This window comes from Rattus rattus, chromosome 2 (genome assembly GCF_011064425.1).
Source record: "Rattus rattus isolate New Zealand chromosome 2, Rrattus_CSIRO_v1, whole genome shotgun sequence".
Lineage (NCBI taxonomy): Eukaryota > Metazoa > Chordata > Mammalia > Rodentia > Muridae > Rattus > Rattus rattus.
Window position 1 is genome coordinate 158,591,708 of NC_046155.1, and position 16,956 is coordinate 158,608,663.

General features: G+C 38.7%; 2 protein-coding genes across 2 annotated transcripts; one reads left to right on the forward strand and one right to left on the reverse strand.

Annotated features, from left to right (window-relative positions):
- Nucleotides 1–3,513: 3,513 nt before the first annotated feature.
- On the reverse strand, nt 3,514–4,346 carry LOC116894411 (keratin-associated protein 14). The gene has a single exon (XM_032896116.1). The coding sequence runs from the start codon at nt 4,305–4,307 to the stop codon at nt 3,801–3,803; it is 507 nt and encodes a 168-aa protein (XP_032752007.1). The 5' UTR covers nt 4,308–4,346; the 3' UTR covers nt 3,514–3,800.
- A 2,859-nt stretch (nt 4,347–7,205) lies between these two features.
- On the forward strand, nt 7,206–8,018 carry LOC116894413 (keratin-associated protein 15-1). The gene has a single exon (XM_032896117.1). It carries the CDS (start codon nt 7,239–7,241, stop codon nt 7,689–7,691), a length of 453 nt encoding a protein of 150 aa, XP_032752008.1. The 5' UTR covers nt 7,206–7,238; the 3' UTR covers nt 7,692–8,018.
- The last annotated feature ends 8,938 nt before the right edge of the window (nt 8,019–16,956 follow it).

Consider the following 16,956-nt stretch of genomic DNA (forward strand, 5'->3'; position numbering starts at 1 on the left):
TATATATATATATATATATATATATATATATATATGTGTGTGTGTGTGTGTGTGTGTGTAATTATATATATACATATATAATTATAAAAAAAAGACATCTAGCAAAGAAATTCATTTTGAATTAGACCTTATCAACAGCAAACGGGTTGCATTCTCCTAGGAACTTTCAAGAACATTTGGAGACTTTCACAGTTGTCCACCTCAGGATCCCTCCGACAGTGAACATGTCCTCATCACATTGCCTCTTTCCTTAGTTGGCATTTTGTAATCTCCTGGATTTTCATCACTGTATAGGGAAAGAATGGCAGTAGGCTTCTTCTGTTACCCTAATGCAAATTTTGAGATACCCACATATGTGTGTGTTATATTAGAAAAGGGTGATTTCAGAAGGACTGTGAGCCTACCACGTGTATGTGTGCCAGTGTTCTGTCTGGCATCATCTTGACAGCATGCTCTATGGAGCAAGGTGATATGAGACATAGGATTTATTTCTTAACATTTACACATCCGAGTGAGACAGATTATTGTTCTCTTTAGACAGGAGGAAAGGGAGTCTCTACAAGGGCTTAGTGCTTGCCATAGTTTGAACAAACATTATTATAATTTGAATTCATAAACAATATCAGTTCCTTGTTCTTTCTGGAACTGTTTTTGTTTTCAAAGAACACAACTCACATTATAACCAAGGACTGATTGGTATATGGTAATTGTGTCTCAGGAGGAAATTTAATCTGTTGCATCTAGTTTATTAGCTTTATATAGATGAAGTACAATAAAAAATTAAAATAAATGCAAGTTTAGATTTAAGAACAGTGTTTCGAGAGAGTTTTTTTTTGTTGGTTGTTGTTGTTTTTTCTCTCCCTCTTCTGTCTCCTCCTTCCTGCCCCATGTCTTTCTCATCCTTAGTAAAAGTGTCTTCTACCAATAGATTGTCTTGCTTTCTGCTGGTGCTTTAAGGTTTGTGTTTGTTTAAGTATATGTATAAAATGTTACTTTTACACTAGGGAAATAATTTAAAACAAATGAAAAAAATTATGTAGAAAGTTCACACTTAAATACACATTTGTCTCGCAATATTAAGCAACCATCTTCCAATTAGTTTCTTCAGAGTCTTGAGTTACCCATAACTTTTTTTTTATCATGTTTAACCCCCACCTATCCTCCAGCTTTCCCCAAATTTAACCCCCTTTCCCTATTTACCCAAATGTTATCCTTAAAAAAAAATTCAAGAGTGCTTGTGCTTCCTAAGTCTGCGGACTTATCAATGAAGTATGGTCAACCTACCAGAGAGGTACACTCTTAAAAACAAAACAAAAACAACAACGAAAAAAAACAATCAAACAAAACCACCTGACCTTCCCTTTTCCTGCAGCTAACAATTGCCAATCATGCCATAGCGAGGCACCCTTTGTGTCCGGCCCTTCTCTCCATGCCTGGATTTCTTCCAGTTTGGGCTTGTACAAGTTTTGTGTATTCCTTTTAAATCAATCTTCTTTTTTAATTTTTATTCTTTCTTTTATTTTTTATTTTTAGATTATATATAATTTAATATATATACATATATATGTATATAATTTAATATATATATACATATATCTATGTGTGCGTAATATATATACACATATATATACATATATATATATATATATAAAATCAGCCCCACCCGTTAATCACGAGGGCATCTCTCCAGTTCTATAGACACTATGTGTCTTCAATTACATGCAATCAGAGATGACATCGGCCATCATGAGAATGTCTCCCAGTTATCATACACATTATAGGCTTAAAATGAACCCTTTATGATAGTATAAATTCAATGCACAACTCCTCTTTACCATTAAAAAGTGATATTATTTTTAACTAATTGTTTTAGAAAAAAATGCTTTACAAAATTTTAAGTTCTACACGCTGTTCCAAAATAATAAGTAGCTGTGGATTTAAAGACTACAAAGCAGGCTCACACCACAGTCTCTAGGGAATTCGGATTCTTCCTCATGTGTTCAGAGGAAGCATAAACTGGTGCCCACACTGTACACCTAACTACTCCCACCTAGTGGTAGTTACTGGGTATTGCTGCATCATGTTGGGTGTGGATGTGCCCATTAGTACACAACTGGAGAAAGGAAAAAAGATTCAGCCTGAATGTAAGACTTTTTTCTTTTCTTTCTTTCTTTCCTTTCTTCCTTCCTTCCTTCATTCCTTCCTTCCTTCCTTCCTTCCTTCTTTCCTTTCTTCCTTCCTCCTTTCTTTCTTTCTTCCTTCCTTCTTTCTTCCTTCCGTCCTTCCTTCCTTCCGTCCTTCCTTCCGTCCTTCCTTCCTTCCGTCCTTCCTTCCTTCCGTCCTTCCTTTCCCCCTGTCCTTCCTTCCTTCCTTTCATCCTCCTCTTCCTCCTCCTCCTCCTCCTCCTTCTTTTTTAATCTATGTAGATTGTCTACGACATTATTAAAAAACAATAAATTATTTCATGGTGATCCTTCTGAGTGCTGTCTCTGACTAAAAAAAAAAATATTCTCTTTGGTGAGAAGATTTCTTTTCTAATGGGAGAATCCCATTGTTTCAGATTTGACAAGAATAGTTTGCTTTACCTAAAACTTGAACCACACTAGATGAACTCAAGGCAAAAGTCCAGCGATAGCTTCCTAGAGCAGCCAGCGCATATGCTGATTAACTTAAGCTGGTTACACTAAGTAAAAGGAAAATTGTGAGAACATTAGCAAGTGAAACTGGATGCTGAGACAAAACTGGAATAAAAAATATCATGGGGTGACCCTGGGCATAGATCATCTCCACCTTGGACAGCGATTCCTGGAAGGAAATGGTGAAGCCTTCGTGATACTACTGACCATTATCCAAATGCGACACCCCACTTCCACACCAGGTCAAATCCTGAAACAAAAGAATATTTACATGGCTTTTAAATACAGTATAGGTATATGATGTATATGATGTATATGTGCATGAATATGTATATTTATATGTACATATGTTATATGTACATAATGCTTTTTGTCAAACCCAAGAGACACAAGACCAAACTAGGGCATCACCAAAATATGTAAGTATCATATGAACAATGGCAACTGCTTGAAAAGCAACTGCTTTCATTTGAAAGTTCTCTTTATGTGTCAGTGAAGATGGGGGGCTGGTCCCCATTTCCACCTAGCAGATCATGTAACTTCTTACCTACCTGTAATTTTGCTCCTATTTTAGAATGTGTTTCATAAGGCTAATCTCTCTTCTGACATTATACGGCACAGTTTGGAAAATTGCAGCTCTAAGTTTTTTATTCCAGTAAGGTGCCCTCTTCACTTCACTGTGTGAAATATTAACAGATGGAGAAAACAGAGAAGTTGAAAAAAATGCTTCAAACACAAAAGGATGACTGTACTCTATACAATTAAAATGTCAAGTTCACAGTACTGCAAAGCCCACAGAGATATTCTGAAGTAGTTTTGAAGACAAGAAAATGAAAGTAACAATAATGGTATTCACAAGACATTTAAAAGTCCAGTTGAATATTTTTATTTATGCTTACAACCTCCTGCTTTGCAAAAATCAAGACAGGAAGTCTGAGTAATTGCTAAGAGATATGAAAGGATTATGCTTGATTTTTTCTTGCATGCCTATAACATAGAAGAAAACAATTCAGCATCTTTCTCCAGTTAAATACATTTTCCAATTACAGGAACTCATGAGTAGAAGTCAAATTCCTAGACTAATGCAGAAAATCCAAAGGCAGTGCGGCTCTTAGCATAGAAGGTAGTAGGTACCTTTTACATTTCTAATTTCCCCAATACGGATCAGAAGAAGCCAGTCCCACAGGTTGGCTGGTAAGAAACAGACTGGCAGGTTTTGGAAGAGAAGCAGGTTGGGCGGAAAAAGCTGGACCCACCATTTAGGGAGGAGAAAGTACGGGTACCACATCCCACTGACTGGAAACCATGGGATCCAAATCCTGGGGTTGGGTAGCCACAACCAAAAGACTGGAAACCTCTGGAACCAAGTCCCAGAGATCCTGAAAAAGTTGACTGGCAGGGGCTGAAGGACCCTCGAATCCCCTGACTGTAGAAAGGCCTCTGGCAGGGTCTGGAGACCACGTAGGATGTCTGGCAGCCGGTGGGCTCACAGAAGGTTTCCTGGCACCCACTGTGAAGAGAGGAGCCCAGTTGGTGGGTGATGGGAGTTTGGAGGTCAGTGCTGTAGAAGACATTGTTGGGGTAGGAGGAACCACATGAAGAGATCGGATGCTGCAGTTGGACTCCAAAGGACTGGGAGAAGGTTCCAGAACAGCTGTTGTTGCAGGACATGTTGAGAGGAGATGGGACTTTGAGGATGGGAGATGGAGAATGTTCGGAGTTTGAATAACCCTTCTTAGACACAAAGCACTTATATACCCCTGTCTTTGGGTGCGTCATCCCCATGGCACAGAACACAATTTACCTGCGGCTTTAATTGAATTGAAAATACCCTCGTAGTCACGCATATTTACTTTTTGTGTGGTTTCACAACTGGATACAGCAGTGATGTCTGTGGCCCTGGAATTCAGGTAATAGTGTTCAATCTTCAAAGCTATTATTCATCTTCCCTCAGCAAAAGGTCACCCTGCACATCACTCAGAAAACTGCTTTAGAGGTAGACTGTCTGGGCTGAGGGAAGCTAGCTTAATTAAAAATAATTGATACCCATTGCACAATCTGTCCCAAAATTGTTGCCATCTGGCTAGCAAAGATGTTCGCTGCTCCACACGTAGTCATTTCTTTTAAACAAAAACGCACACTGATTGCTGCCTCAAAATGGCAAGCTTCCGTGATGAATAGTGTCATCAAAACACTGATATGCAAGATGTAGAAGGACTTAAAAAAATGGACTTCAGCAAAATGGTGTTACTGAAACATGGGTAGATTCTTATTTCTCATGTAACTGCCGAAGAGTGGAATCCAGATATTTAATATCCATCTTAACTTGTGTGGTGTGTGTGTGTGTGTGTGTGTGTGTGTGTGTGTGTGTGTGATGTGCATTCACATGCATGAGCACACGCGTGTGCCTACAGATGAGGTAGGGTTGGTTTGCTGTACTGTAAGCTAAATGCTTTATGCTTTGTGCTAGTTTGAATGTTAAAGATTATTCATCTAGGATGATAAAAATACTTGAAAAGGAAGAAAGCTCGATGTAATAATGTCAAAGATATTTCTATCTCCAATCAGGATCTTTGTTTCCCACTAAATGACTCTCCAGAACCTGGTAAGGGTCCTTATTCTAAAAGGAAAAAAAAATCATATGAAGCAATTGCCTTGAGGTGTCGGGCCAAAGGAGCCATGGCTGGGAGGTGCTTCCCCTGGCCGTAGGCAGCATATATCATTTTGACTTAAATTGTTTTCAGGTGCTTCTGACAAGTATTGCAAAATGTCCAAAGTGAGGGTCATATTTCCTTGATTTCCACAGCTTGTCTTCCACCTCGGTGGAGTCTAATGAAGACTGATGCCCGGAGGTGGGGGAGGAGAACCTGCAGAGGGCTGGCTCGGGGTGGCTTCAATGCTGTTTGATTTGTTTCATTTTAAAGAACAGCATTTCCCTGTACTTCTGAGCATTAGAATCTTTTTTTTAGAGAGATAGCATCATTTTCTTTCTTTCCTTTGTTAAAGTAATATGTTCAGACCCATCAAGTCTCCAGCTTGAGAGAGAGGTTGGCGAATGTCTCCAGTTCTGGTTCTTCATCTCCTTTTTAAAATCAGATTGGAATTCTAGCTACAGAAATCTGATTCAGTATTCCCAGAACCCTAGAAGAACAGCTCATTTTTTTTATTTGTCCTTAAAAATGCAGACCAAGTAATCATAACTTTTCATAAAATTAGTCTCAGCTCATTTTCAGTGTCTAATTTGTGCTGAGAACGATGACGTACAACACTTTTTCATCTCCACAAGGTTATTTAGGCAATGTCCCATGCCAGTGTACCATTTCCGCAGCAAGCTATTCCGCGCCTGTGGAAGAGGGCAGAGACATCGTAACGCTTCGTCTTCTAGGAAGAATATATGAGCTGGTTGATAGATACACAGCATTAGCGACTCCAAAGCAATGCCTTCACATTCTCATCCCATTCGACTCCTTTCCGTACTGCTATGTCAGCATGGAAGGGTCATTTGTAACCATGAGTTCTTCTAAGTCTCAGTCCTGTTGTGATAGCTCCACGAGGCAGATATTCTCCATATTCCCTAATTATGTGTAGCGAAAATTAAATGAAAGAAAGGGGTGGCGGCACAGCAATAGGATAACCTTCAGAACGTGCTCTTTTGTTACCAGGGACATCAGCACCACCAGCAGGGAAAGAGATGAATATTATGAAGACAAAGGTGTTTTATTTGGATAGTGAAGCTTGTTAAGTTTATTGATAATTTCCATCATGAAGCGATGATGAAGGTGTGGGACACTAGATTGCAACTAAAATACAAAAGGGCCAGCAACACATCCCAGGGTAGTAGTGGATACATGGGGCCCTGAATTTGTTATCCAGAAGGAAGGAACGGGAAAAGAGGAGAGAACAAAAGAAGAAAGAGGAAAGGGGAGGCACTTATTCTGTGAGGTAAATATTTTACAATCTAATGTCCTAAGCATTGGTGCAAACATTGGTCCTCTCAGCCTTCTATAGTCGCGTTCACAAACACAAACTCACAAAGTGTGTTATAAACGACGTCGAACTTGAATTCCTTCCTCCCAAGGATTCGTATCGCACTGTTTCATTCACAGTGTTTACAGCATTTGGAGAGAGACACAAAGTGGGGATTTATTTTTTGTTTTCAATCAAGCTTCTCAACTTGGGGCATCATACTTTTCTTTCCAGAATACAAACTTCTGTGGAGTTTTGAACCAGGCAGGATTATTGCTGTATCACACCCTCGATCACATTTTGAAGCCTGGAATAAATAAAGCATCCATCTTAAAGATTCAATTATGGTGGCTTTCGTCCGACCTACTGTAGAGATTGAGAAATTGCATTTTTACTTCATGAATAATTGCTTTGAAAACTAATGAAATTCCTTCATTTAGAAGTGCACATTCATAAAACGTCCTTTGAAGGTTAAAGTATTTCATTTTTACTGGAGCCTAATTAGGCATTCTCATTAAAATGGACACAGGCTACTACACCCATCCTTCTGGTATATAAGGACCCAGGTTAGACGGTGGTATTCATACTCGCAGATTCATCACTGCAACTCAACTCAAACCAGAGCTCCTGACAAACATGTCTTACGCCTGCAACTCTGGAAACTTCTCCTCACAGTCTTTTGGAGGCTTCTTGAGGCAGCCGGTCTCTACCTACAACTCTTTCTACCCCACCGGCCATGTAGTTTATTCTCCAAAGCACTTCCAGCAGGGCTCCTCTTTCTGCAATGCACAGCAGGAGACCTTCAACGAGCCACTTGAGGGCCACTTGCCCTGTGTGGGTACTGCATCCTTCCAGACATCCTGTTTCCGCCCCAAGCAATACTTCTCCAGCCCTTGCCACGGAGGATTTACTGGATCTTTGGGATACGGCAATTCCGGCTTTGGATCTTTCGGATTCGGAAGCTGCGGCATTCGCTCTCAGGGCTTTGGATCCAACTTCCACCGCCCAGGATACTTCTCTTCTAAGAGTGTCCAGTCATCCTATTACCAACCAGGCTACACCTCTGGCTTTTGTGGGTCAAATTTCTGAACATCCCACTTGTCTCCTGAAGGTTTCTCTACCATATGGGACTTAAATGGCCTTTTCTCCAACATTTAGGATTGTTCAATGAGCATTTGTCTCTCCCGGACTCAGCATCTTGATATACCTGGAAGCAAATTATTTTTTGAAGACAAAGTAACCTTGGCCTTTAACCTACCTTTGACCTTTCAACTCTACCACAAGAGAGAGCTAGCATTTTTAACTATTATGTAAATGCTGGCGTCGTTTCTGGTACCATCAGTGTTTCTAAATTTCTTCTCTATTTCCTGAGGATTTGTTCACTCAAATTTATTTTAAATAAACTTATGCCTGCAGCATGAATTTTGGCATTCTCGTATTTTTTTAATCGATGATACATTTATTTATTCAATGCATCTGATGTTTTAACTGTTTTAAGATTTTGTTTTCTCTGTTTCCCTTAATATTTCGTTTGACAGAAAAGCAGATGCTCTGGGAGAAAATTCATATTCATATATATATATATATATGTGTGTGTGTGTATATACATGTATATATATACATATTTCTTACCTCATGTCATCTTTCATATCTTAAGAGATTAATATTCCTTCATGGGCCCATTTGTTCATGTAATTACTTCAGACATCTCACTTTTGGTGGGGCATTTAGTGGAAAAGAATTATTGGGTTTTTGCTATACTGTGATGGACAAAGGTGTGAATTCTCAGCTTCCAAGAGGCTCCTACAAATGCAATTCTAGTTTAACATCACATGACACGTCAATACTGGGGATAAAAACCTAAAATTCAGAAGAAACACTGAGAAGGTTTTGCAAAGAGACAGAGCATGTCATCATTCAAACAGAAAGCGTTAGTCAGTCAGTCTGTCAGTCAGTTAGCTAGCTAATTACTTCGTTTAAACCAAAGGCATTCTACTGATGTGTCACACCACTTTGAGTCCATGAGAGAGCAGCTGCCACAGAGGGTTAGACAAGAAAGGGATTTGTCATTACAAAGTAGGAGTGAGGGAGATGTCAAGGTATCTGAGGAGGGATATCTAAGCTCAGTGAAGGACAGAGGGAAGGAAGTTTAGATCAAAGAAAACCTTTCCACAAAGAAGAAGCACTAGAGCTTGAACTCCGTCTCTTGCACGTGCAAAGCAATGTCATATCACTAAGATACAGCTAAGTTTTAAAATAATTTTACTTTGAATAAGGTTTTAAAAAAATTGCCCAGACTATCTTCCAAATTACAATTCTCCTGCCTTAACCTCCTGAGTGGCTAAGATTACAAACATATACCACTACACATAGATTTTCAGAGAAAAAATACAACAGATATTTTTGGCAGGTTACCATCTAAGGAGACCCTACATCTAACACAAAACAGGGTGGTCTTACAGCCAGGGCCAAGTTAGTTCACTAGAACCCACTGGATGAAGTTGTAGTTATGTAACAAAATAGGACAGACGACTGAGAGTAATTAGAACAGTTATCTTTTTCTTTGATTAGTGTTAAACACTAGAGTAAAACCAGGAAGCTACTTCATTTCTTCCTCATACATCTCAACTTTGTTTTCGGTGTGAGGACTCTGAGTTCTACAAAACCCCCAGTAACACAACAGAAAGATCGATTCTCAAACTAAAATGTTAAGAAATATTTTTATTTCTTCTTAATTGCTAAGCCCTAATTGTCGGGGTTCATCTGACGCTGCTGTGTATTCAAAGGCTAAATTTTTAACCCCTAGATCGGGTTGCCCCAAAAGCAAGTTCTCATATACACCAGCTTTTGTTGTGCAAAGCTTGTTCCCCAAGCTAAATGGCCAATGAAAAGCTAAAGCCGGTGATTGGACAGTAGAGATAGATAGGTGGGACTCCCGGAAAGGGAGAAAGGAACTCTGGGAAAAAGAAAAAGTAAGGACTTCTCCTAAGGAGACCTGAGGGGAGACAGAAATGATTACTGGCTTGTCTGGAAGGTACAGATAGCTGCATGGGCTAGTTGAGAATCTGCTCAGGTAAGGCTTAAGTTTTGAAATATTAAAAGGTCTCTGTATGGCTATTTGGGGGAACTGACCCGTTAAGGAATAACTGCTGCCATATTAATTTTCAGCATTAATTAACTGATACAGAATATTAATAATAAAATTTATACTTAACTAGTATTAATTAATGGAAAAATTTTGCAGCCCCATCTAAAAATTTGCCTTTAACCAACCCCTCTCTGGCCTGTGGTGCAGTCCTTCTGATACCTGCTTGAGGTAGCTTGAGTGTGTCTCTTTTTAAATCTGTTTCTGGGACCTTGTTGTCCATAAATCTAGGCTGCCTCACTTGTGACATATTTTAACCAAAGGAAAGAATGAGTGGAGGCAAACTGTGGTTGAGTGGAGGAAATCAATGTTTCTGGTTTCCACACGATGGTTTAGAGTTTCAGTCCCAGAGCCATGTGCTTGTTCATTTCATAGAGCTTGCGGTGGAGAGAGTCAAGGTTAGACCCATGAAAAAGCTCACCAGGGCTTCAGAAACTTCTTACTGACCAACATGTGGGACATCATAGTGAAAAAGACCCATGTAAGGAACTCTTTAAAAAAGCGACAGTTTATATATGGAGAGATTTCTTTTGGTGTGGAGTTCCGTATTTCTGTATGCTCTGTTTGCTATGCCCACTAATCCACAATATTTCTCTTCTTTGAAAGAGGACACTTTAAGTCAACTTACTCACAATCTCATATCTAACACCTCTCTTGAAGATGCCAACAGTTGCTATAAGTGAATTCATTGTTAATGCAGAAATGTTGAACACTGTGTTTTATTAGCAGGATGTCTGGAGCTATCAGTCCGTTTATTGGGGAAGGTCTTTAGAATTCAACATTTTCGGTTATCACACATTCCGGCATGTATTTGTATGAACTCCTCAGGGAAAGCAAGTTTAATGCTCCCTGAGAAGAATCTCACTGGGGGCCTTTTGTACATAATCAGATTTGAAATACCAATTCTTTGTCTTGAGATTAGGGTTCACATAGAAAAGACAAGAGGGTATGCTTCCTTTCTCTCGTTTCTGCCATGCGAGGATACAGAAAGAAGGGAGAAGCTACAAAACAGAGAAAGAAGCCCTATTCAAGAACAAGAACTCAACTAGCTAATACCCTTTCTTGTGTTTCCTCATCTCTAGGAAAATTAGCAGCAAATACTTGTTTAACCTTTGTAATATATAATGTCTTATTGTAGCAGTCTAACATAAGATGTCTCATTTATCTGAATATTGCCATTTCATTCCAAAGAGTTTTTGTATCAGGATAGTCTGTCTAGATTCTCTCTCTCTCTTTCTTCTCTCTCTCTCTCTCTCTTTCTCTCTCTCTCTCTCTCTCTCTCTCTTTCTCTCTCTTTCTGTCTCTGACTCTCCCTCCCTGCCCTCCCCTCTCTCTTTGTTCCCTCTCTCCCTCTCTTTCTTCCTTGCTCCCTTCCTGGCTCTGTCCTGCCCCTTCCCTCTCTCCTTTACTTCTCCTCATGCCTGCCCCTTTGCCTTTCATCTCTCTATACTATATTGCAGAGAGATTTTCAAACCAACTCACATGGCAATAGGGTATCACAAGCTGGAAATTCACTAAGAGTTTCTGTAATAACCTAGAAACATTTCTTTTACATTCTCTGTACAAATATTTTTCCCTCTTCTCCTTCTTCTTAGTCCTTTAACTGAAGTTTTCATCCTGACAATTACCTTTAGTTTGGGTCAACCAACTTTAATTTGGAGCGTATCTACAAAATACCCTTCTAATGAAATCAAGTTTATGTTTGATCAAACAGCCACATATCACAACTGAGTTAAACTGACATGTAAAATTAACCCCCAGTGTCCAGTTCCTAGAAAACTTGGTTGCTGATAGACTATTTCAAGAGTATTAAAAAGTCTACATGAGGTAAAAGACCTGAAACAGAAACAAACGGAACTCTTAAATCATAATCTTCCTATTACTTTCTAATGTTAACTTTATAGGTTATTTTTTAATCTTACATTCTAATGTGGAACTTACATGATAATTTAGAATTGTCTAACCATTATTCAGTGAATTTGTAAGTTTCTCAGTGAGATGCTTGTGCATATTCAAACACTGACATTTTGTGTCAGTGATCCCTCTGTCTTCTCCAGGGAAGCATTGCTGAGAACAAAGCTGTACTGGATGCCCATCAGCATATATGAGGCATTCTGGGACTGACAGTAGCACCTAAGGATTCTTGACCTATCTGCCCATTTTACGCTGTCTCTGGCCAGCACGTTTTTCATGTTGATTTGTGCTCTGTGACCTTTCCTGTCTTGCCCCCACTTTTTTCACTTCCTACCTCTCAAAAATGGGCTTCTTGTGCTTGAACCAGAAAAATTATGTTTTGCATCCACTGTGTTTTGTCTCCATTTATATTTGTGTTGGGTGCTCTCAGTTAGAATTCAAGTACTCTGTGTCTGACGTGCTGGTATGAAATGACCTCTTTGTTTCGATATCAGTAGCAATGTTCCATTGTGACAAGAAAAATATCCTGGATTTTGCTAAATATTCTCTCTAAGCCAGGGGTTCTCAACCTGTAGGTCACAATACTTTGGGGGTTGAATGGTCTTTCACAGGGGCTGCCTAAAAGTATCAGAAAACACAGATATTTGCGTTATGATTCATAACACTAGAAAAATTACAGTTATGAAGTAGTGACAAAATAATCTTAAGGTTGGGGGTCATCACAACAGGGACAGCTGTGTTAAAGGGCCATAGCATTCAGAAGGGTGAGGAACACTGCTCTAGAAAATGTTCTCTATACTTGAAATTTAAATATATGTCCTAGGAATGAACTGTTTCTGTTTGTGTTTACTTGTACACACTGAACTCCAGCCCCACAGAGTATGTGGACAGAATATTATGAATTTGACATAATATCACTCTACTTATGTGTCCTTGTATGTTCAAGAATCAAAACTATGTGAGACCAGGTACCAGTTCACATACTATTTCCTGTCTCCTGGATCTTATAAGAACTCCCTGTATCTTGTCTTCCTCATTTTCTGTACTGTGTACAACCAAGAATGGAGGTATTTTGAGAATGACTGACAGTGACAGAACTGACCATGAACTACATTTTTTCATTTCTAGGCATCATGGCTGTTCCCATGGACTTGTAAGGTTTTAGTGTCTCACTAGAAATCTATTAAATTTAAAATATTCAAATTTCATTAAAACATTTAAATTTCATTAAACTCCACCAGAGTTCATTTCTGTAAACATCTCTAGTTCTTGCCAAAGTGCAGTTTAAAACTGGAAATGAGATAATGGAGTTGACACACAGATAACGTTCATATCACAGATTAACTATAATTTTAATTGGAGTGATTGCAGTAGTTTCATGTGTCCAGTTGTCTGGGTGGGTAGTGGCGTGTATGTGGTTAAATATGCGGTTCCTCTGCGTGAGATCACCACGTGAGTGTGTAGACTCAAACAAAGACAATGAGGTGATACATTTACAATCTGTCGGGTGTCAAAAGACAAGATCATGGAGGGAGGAGAAATCTGATTTTTTTTCTTTCTGCCTACTTGCCTGATCAATTGCATGTGTCTTCTTCAGTCTTGTACTGTGGGTAATAATTTGGCATCTCATAGTTGTTAGGCCTTTTAGACTCTGCTTAGACTGAAATTATGCCACTTGCTCTTCTGCATTTCCAGAAAGAGGATCAATGAACTTCTCAGACTTTTGTAGCTATGTGAACTCATTCCTGATATCAAATATCTATAGATAAGTAGATAGATGATAGATACATAGATACATAGATAAATAGATAATTGATAGATTAAACACATTATATACAAATGGAGAACTTTAACTAAAAGTATATATGCATATAGCATGAGTAAAGCAATTAGACTGGAAGACATTTCCTCATAAAGGTAAAGCTCAATTCAGGGTCTAAAGAATAATGGTGGATAGAGAGAAATCACAGGGAGGACAAGATGACTGCTCATTGTGAAAAGCAACATTTGATGGAACATTTGATGAGGTGATGAAGTCACCTCACAGCATACATGAGGAAAAAAGCTTGACAGGGAACTACAAATCCAGTTTCTGGGGGTACAGTATTAGTAATCTAATACAACACCGTGTGATAAGAAGATTATTAGAAACTTCTAAGTAGCAATTTCAGACCCAAACGTGGCATTTACCGAGGCGGGGATATAGTGGATAATTTTAATAAAATTCTTAATTGATTTTTTTCAGTCAGGATTTTATTAAGATAAAGTATTCAGTACTGACTATCATTCGTAGTAACTCTGGCTAGAATTTTAATAGAAAGGTTTTGTGTGTGTCTGCAATAACTTATTTCCAGCTTTTACCAGTTTTCCCAAAAGAAGTCATCAGAAGAGGCTTGAATCTTCCATACAAATGTTCGCCTACAGGAAATCATGTAATTGAAAGTGTTTCATTATTTCATGTACATGTCATATAATATCAAACATATGTCATACACATATGTCTTTCATATATATATATATATGTTTTAAAGGTCGTTAAAAGTTCTTCAGAAATTATCCTGGACTGATGAGGTATCATTGTGTTATTTATCTTTCTTTTTAAAAATTATTTATCTTTTATTATAAAGAGGTAGATTCTTCACTCATACAATAAATCTGGATTGCAGTGTCCCATCTGCCTCATCCTAGCCTCCCATCTCCTCTTTCCTAGATCTTTTGCTCCTCCACTTCCCCTTCAGACATGTGCAGGCAAAAATCAGAAAAGGCTGATGAGGCTGGAGCCCCTGAGGGTGAAGCCATAGACAGTTATGACCACACTTTGGGAACTGGGAACTGAACCCAGGTCCTCTGTGATGGGGGTAAACACACAACCACTGAGCCATCTCTCCTGCTCCAAATCCTGTGATTCCAGACTACGGCACCCAAATCATATTTCCTGTGAGCTGCTGCTTGTTGGAGATAGGAAGCCATGAACATCTGAGTAGTAGTCCTATCAGAGGAAAGGAATAATTTATTACAGAATCAGAAATACTTCTTCACAGTTTCTGTCATTTTTATTTATAAATGGATAAAAAACTGTTTGAAGAATGTTTCATCATTCATATCAAATTAGCATTCTGGGCTTCGCTCACCAGGGCAAAACAAAATACTAGCATTTACAATTCTTCCCATGGATTAAAATAAAATTTATTACATTTTGAATGATTAATATATCGACTTATAGATTCTTTTCAAAACTAAAACCACATCTCTGGTATTTAATATTTTCACGAAAATGCATTATGAACGCCTTAGCTGACTGACTCCTCACTCCAGATGCTTGCTTACCATTTTTAAGCACTTGAAGTCAGGAAGGTATTAAGAATTACTTCTTCAAAAATGCTTGACTAAGCTAATTTTTGGTTATTAGTTGTTTCTGCACCATTAAGGGCTACTGTAGAGCAGTTAAAAGGACAGAGTAGGCTGAACTTTAAGCACACACAGTAACACACATGATGAAGCTTTACGAATATTGACTTAACCCAGTAAAGCACACATGGAAGATCAGAGATGCTGGAAAAAAACAAAACAAAACAAACAATAGTACAAAGAGGTGAACCGGACCTGGAGAGATCGCGTACATGGATCCAAACATCCACATAAGCAGCCATGCGCATGTCTGTATCCATAACTCTGTAGAGTGGGAAAGGGGGCATAATGGAGATTGGCCAGCGGCCATCCAGGCTCAAGGTTCTGGGACAGACCCTGTCTTAAAGGAGTGAAGCTGAGCCCACGTGAGGACACCAAAAATGTGAAAAATATAACTGTCCTAACACTGTGGATGCCGCAGATGTATGCGTGAGACGTAATGCATCCTCACTAAACCCATTCGGACATGGCATTTTCCTGTCTGCTAAGTGAGAAATGACTATTCCAGAATTGGACTATATAATCGGATGTCACAGAACTAGAGAAAACCACCCAAAGGAGGACAATTTAAAGGCTAAAAATATATTTAATTTTTTATTATTTTACATGTTCTTAGAATACAATGCCCATTGAAATAGTAAAAGAAATTTCTTTTTTTAATCTATTAATCATCTTATTTGTTTACATTTCAAATGTTATCCCACTTCCCGGTCTCCCTTCCACGAACTCCCCCACCCAATCTCCCTCCACTTTGCTCTAAAAGGATCCTCCCTCACCCACCCACCAACTCCCACCTCACCATCCTAACATAACCCCTCTTAGGGCATCATGCCTCCACAGAATCAAGCGCCTTCCCTCCCACTGATGCCAGATAAGGCAGTCTTCCGCTACGTATGTAGTAGGAGCCATGGTTGGCAGTTGAAAACACAATAGCAAACTGGTTATAAAGCTCTTATTAATTAACAAAAATTTTGTTCCAGTCCATTAGAAACATTTTCTAAATCACAATTTTAAATACATTGTATAAGGGCAAATTTTAATTTATTCACTTTTCCCACCATCCGACAAATCATAAACATACTATATTATAAATTGTACTGAGTAAATATTCAGGTTACGTTTGTGGATGTTTTGTTACATATACAACTATTTTTATAAAATAAGTATCATTAGTATGAGCTCTTTTAAATTTGAATTATATTCACCGTCAGACCAGGAACCGTAGGTAAGAAGGGGGTTATGTACTTATTGAGAGTCTAGGAGTTTTCTAGCCTCTGCACAATGGTATAAAATGCTGCCTCAATAATATTTCCCAGGGTCTCCACACACTCTTCTTTGGAAACTCACTTAATCTTTCCCCTATTCTAGTGATTCCCTGACTACATTTATTTTCTTTGAAGTTCAATGAAATGGTCTATTTGGCAGGATAGTGAAGTCTCACTTTTGTTTAAGCGTTTTTACAAACAGTTAAGTCTCTTCAGCTCTTGAATAAAGTCACTCATGACCAGTTAGCATGGGAATGTTCTTACTTCCCAGTCTTGCTATGCTGTAGAGTCTATGCAAATACACATCCACTAGGTCCACTGGGTGACTGTCCCCTTCATTTCTGATGCAGGCATCCCATTGGAGATGCTGGAGATGGTCCTCTGAGCAGTGATCGTGACTCATACTGAAAAAGATATTTCACTTCATAATCTCTCTCTGCCTTTTTCTCCTCCTCTCCCTCATCCTTCCTCTCTCCTCAGAAACTAGAATTTCTATATCTTTTATATAGTTTCAGAGACTAGTATACAATATCTCCTGCCATCCCCTTCTATTTTAACAGTATAAGTCACACATTTTGAAAATATTTTTGAGTGGGATTTATTAAGTTAACTAGTTCCATGT

Coding starts and splice junctions, on each gene's coding strand:
- LOC116894413 (XM_032896117.1), top strand. CDS start 7,239: ATGTCTTACGCCTGCAACTCTGGAAACTTCTCCTCACAGTCTTTTGGA.
- LOC116894411 (XM_032896116.1), bottom strand. CDS start 4,307: ATGTCCTGCAACAACAGCTGTTCTGGAACCTTCTCCCAGTCCTTTGGA.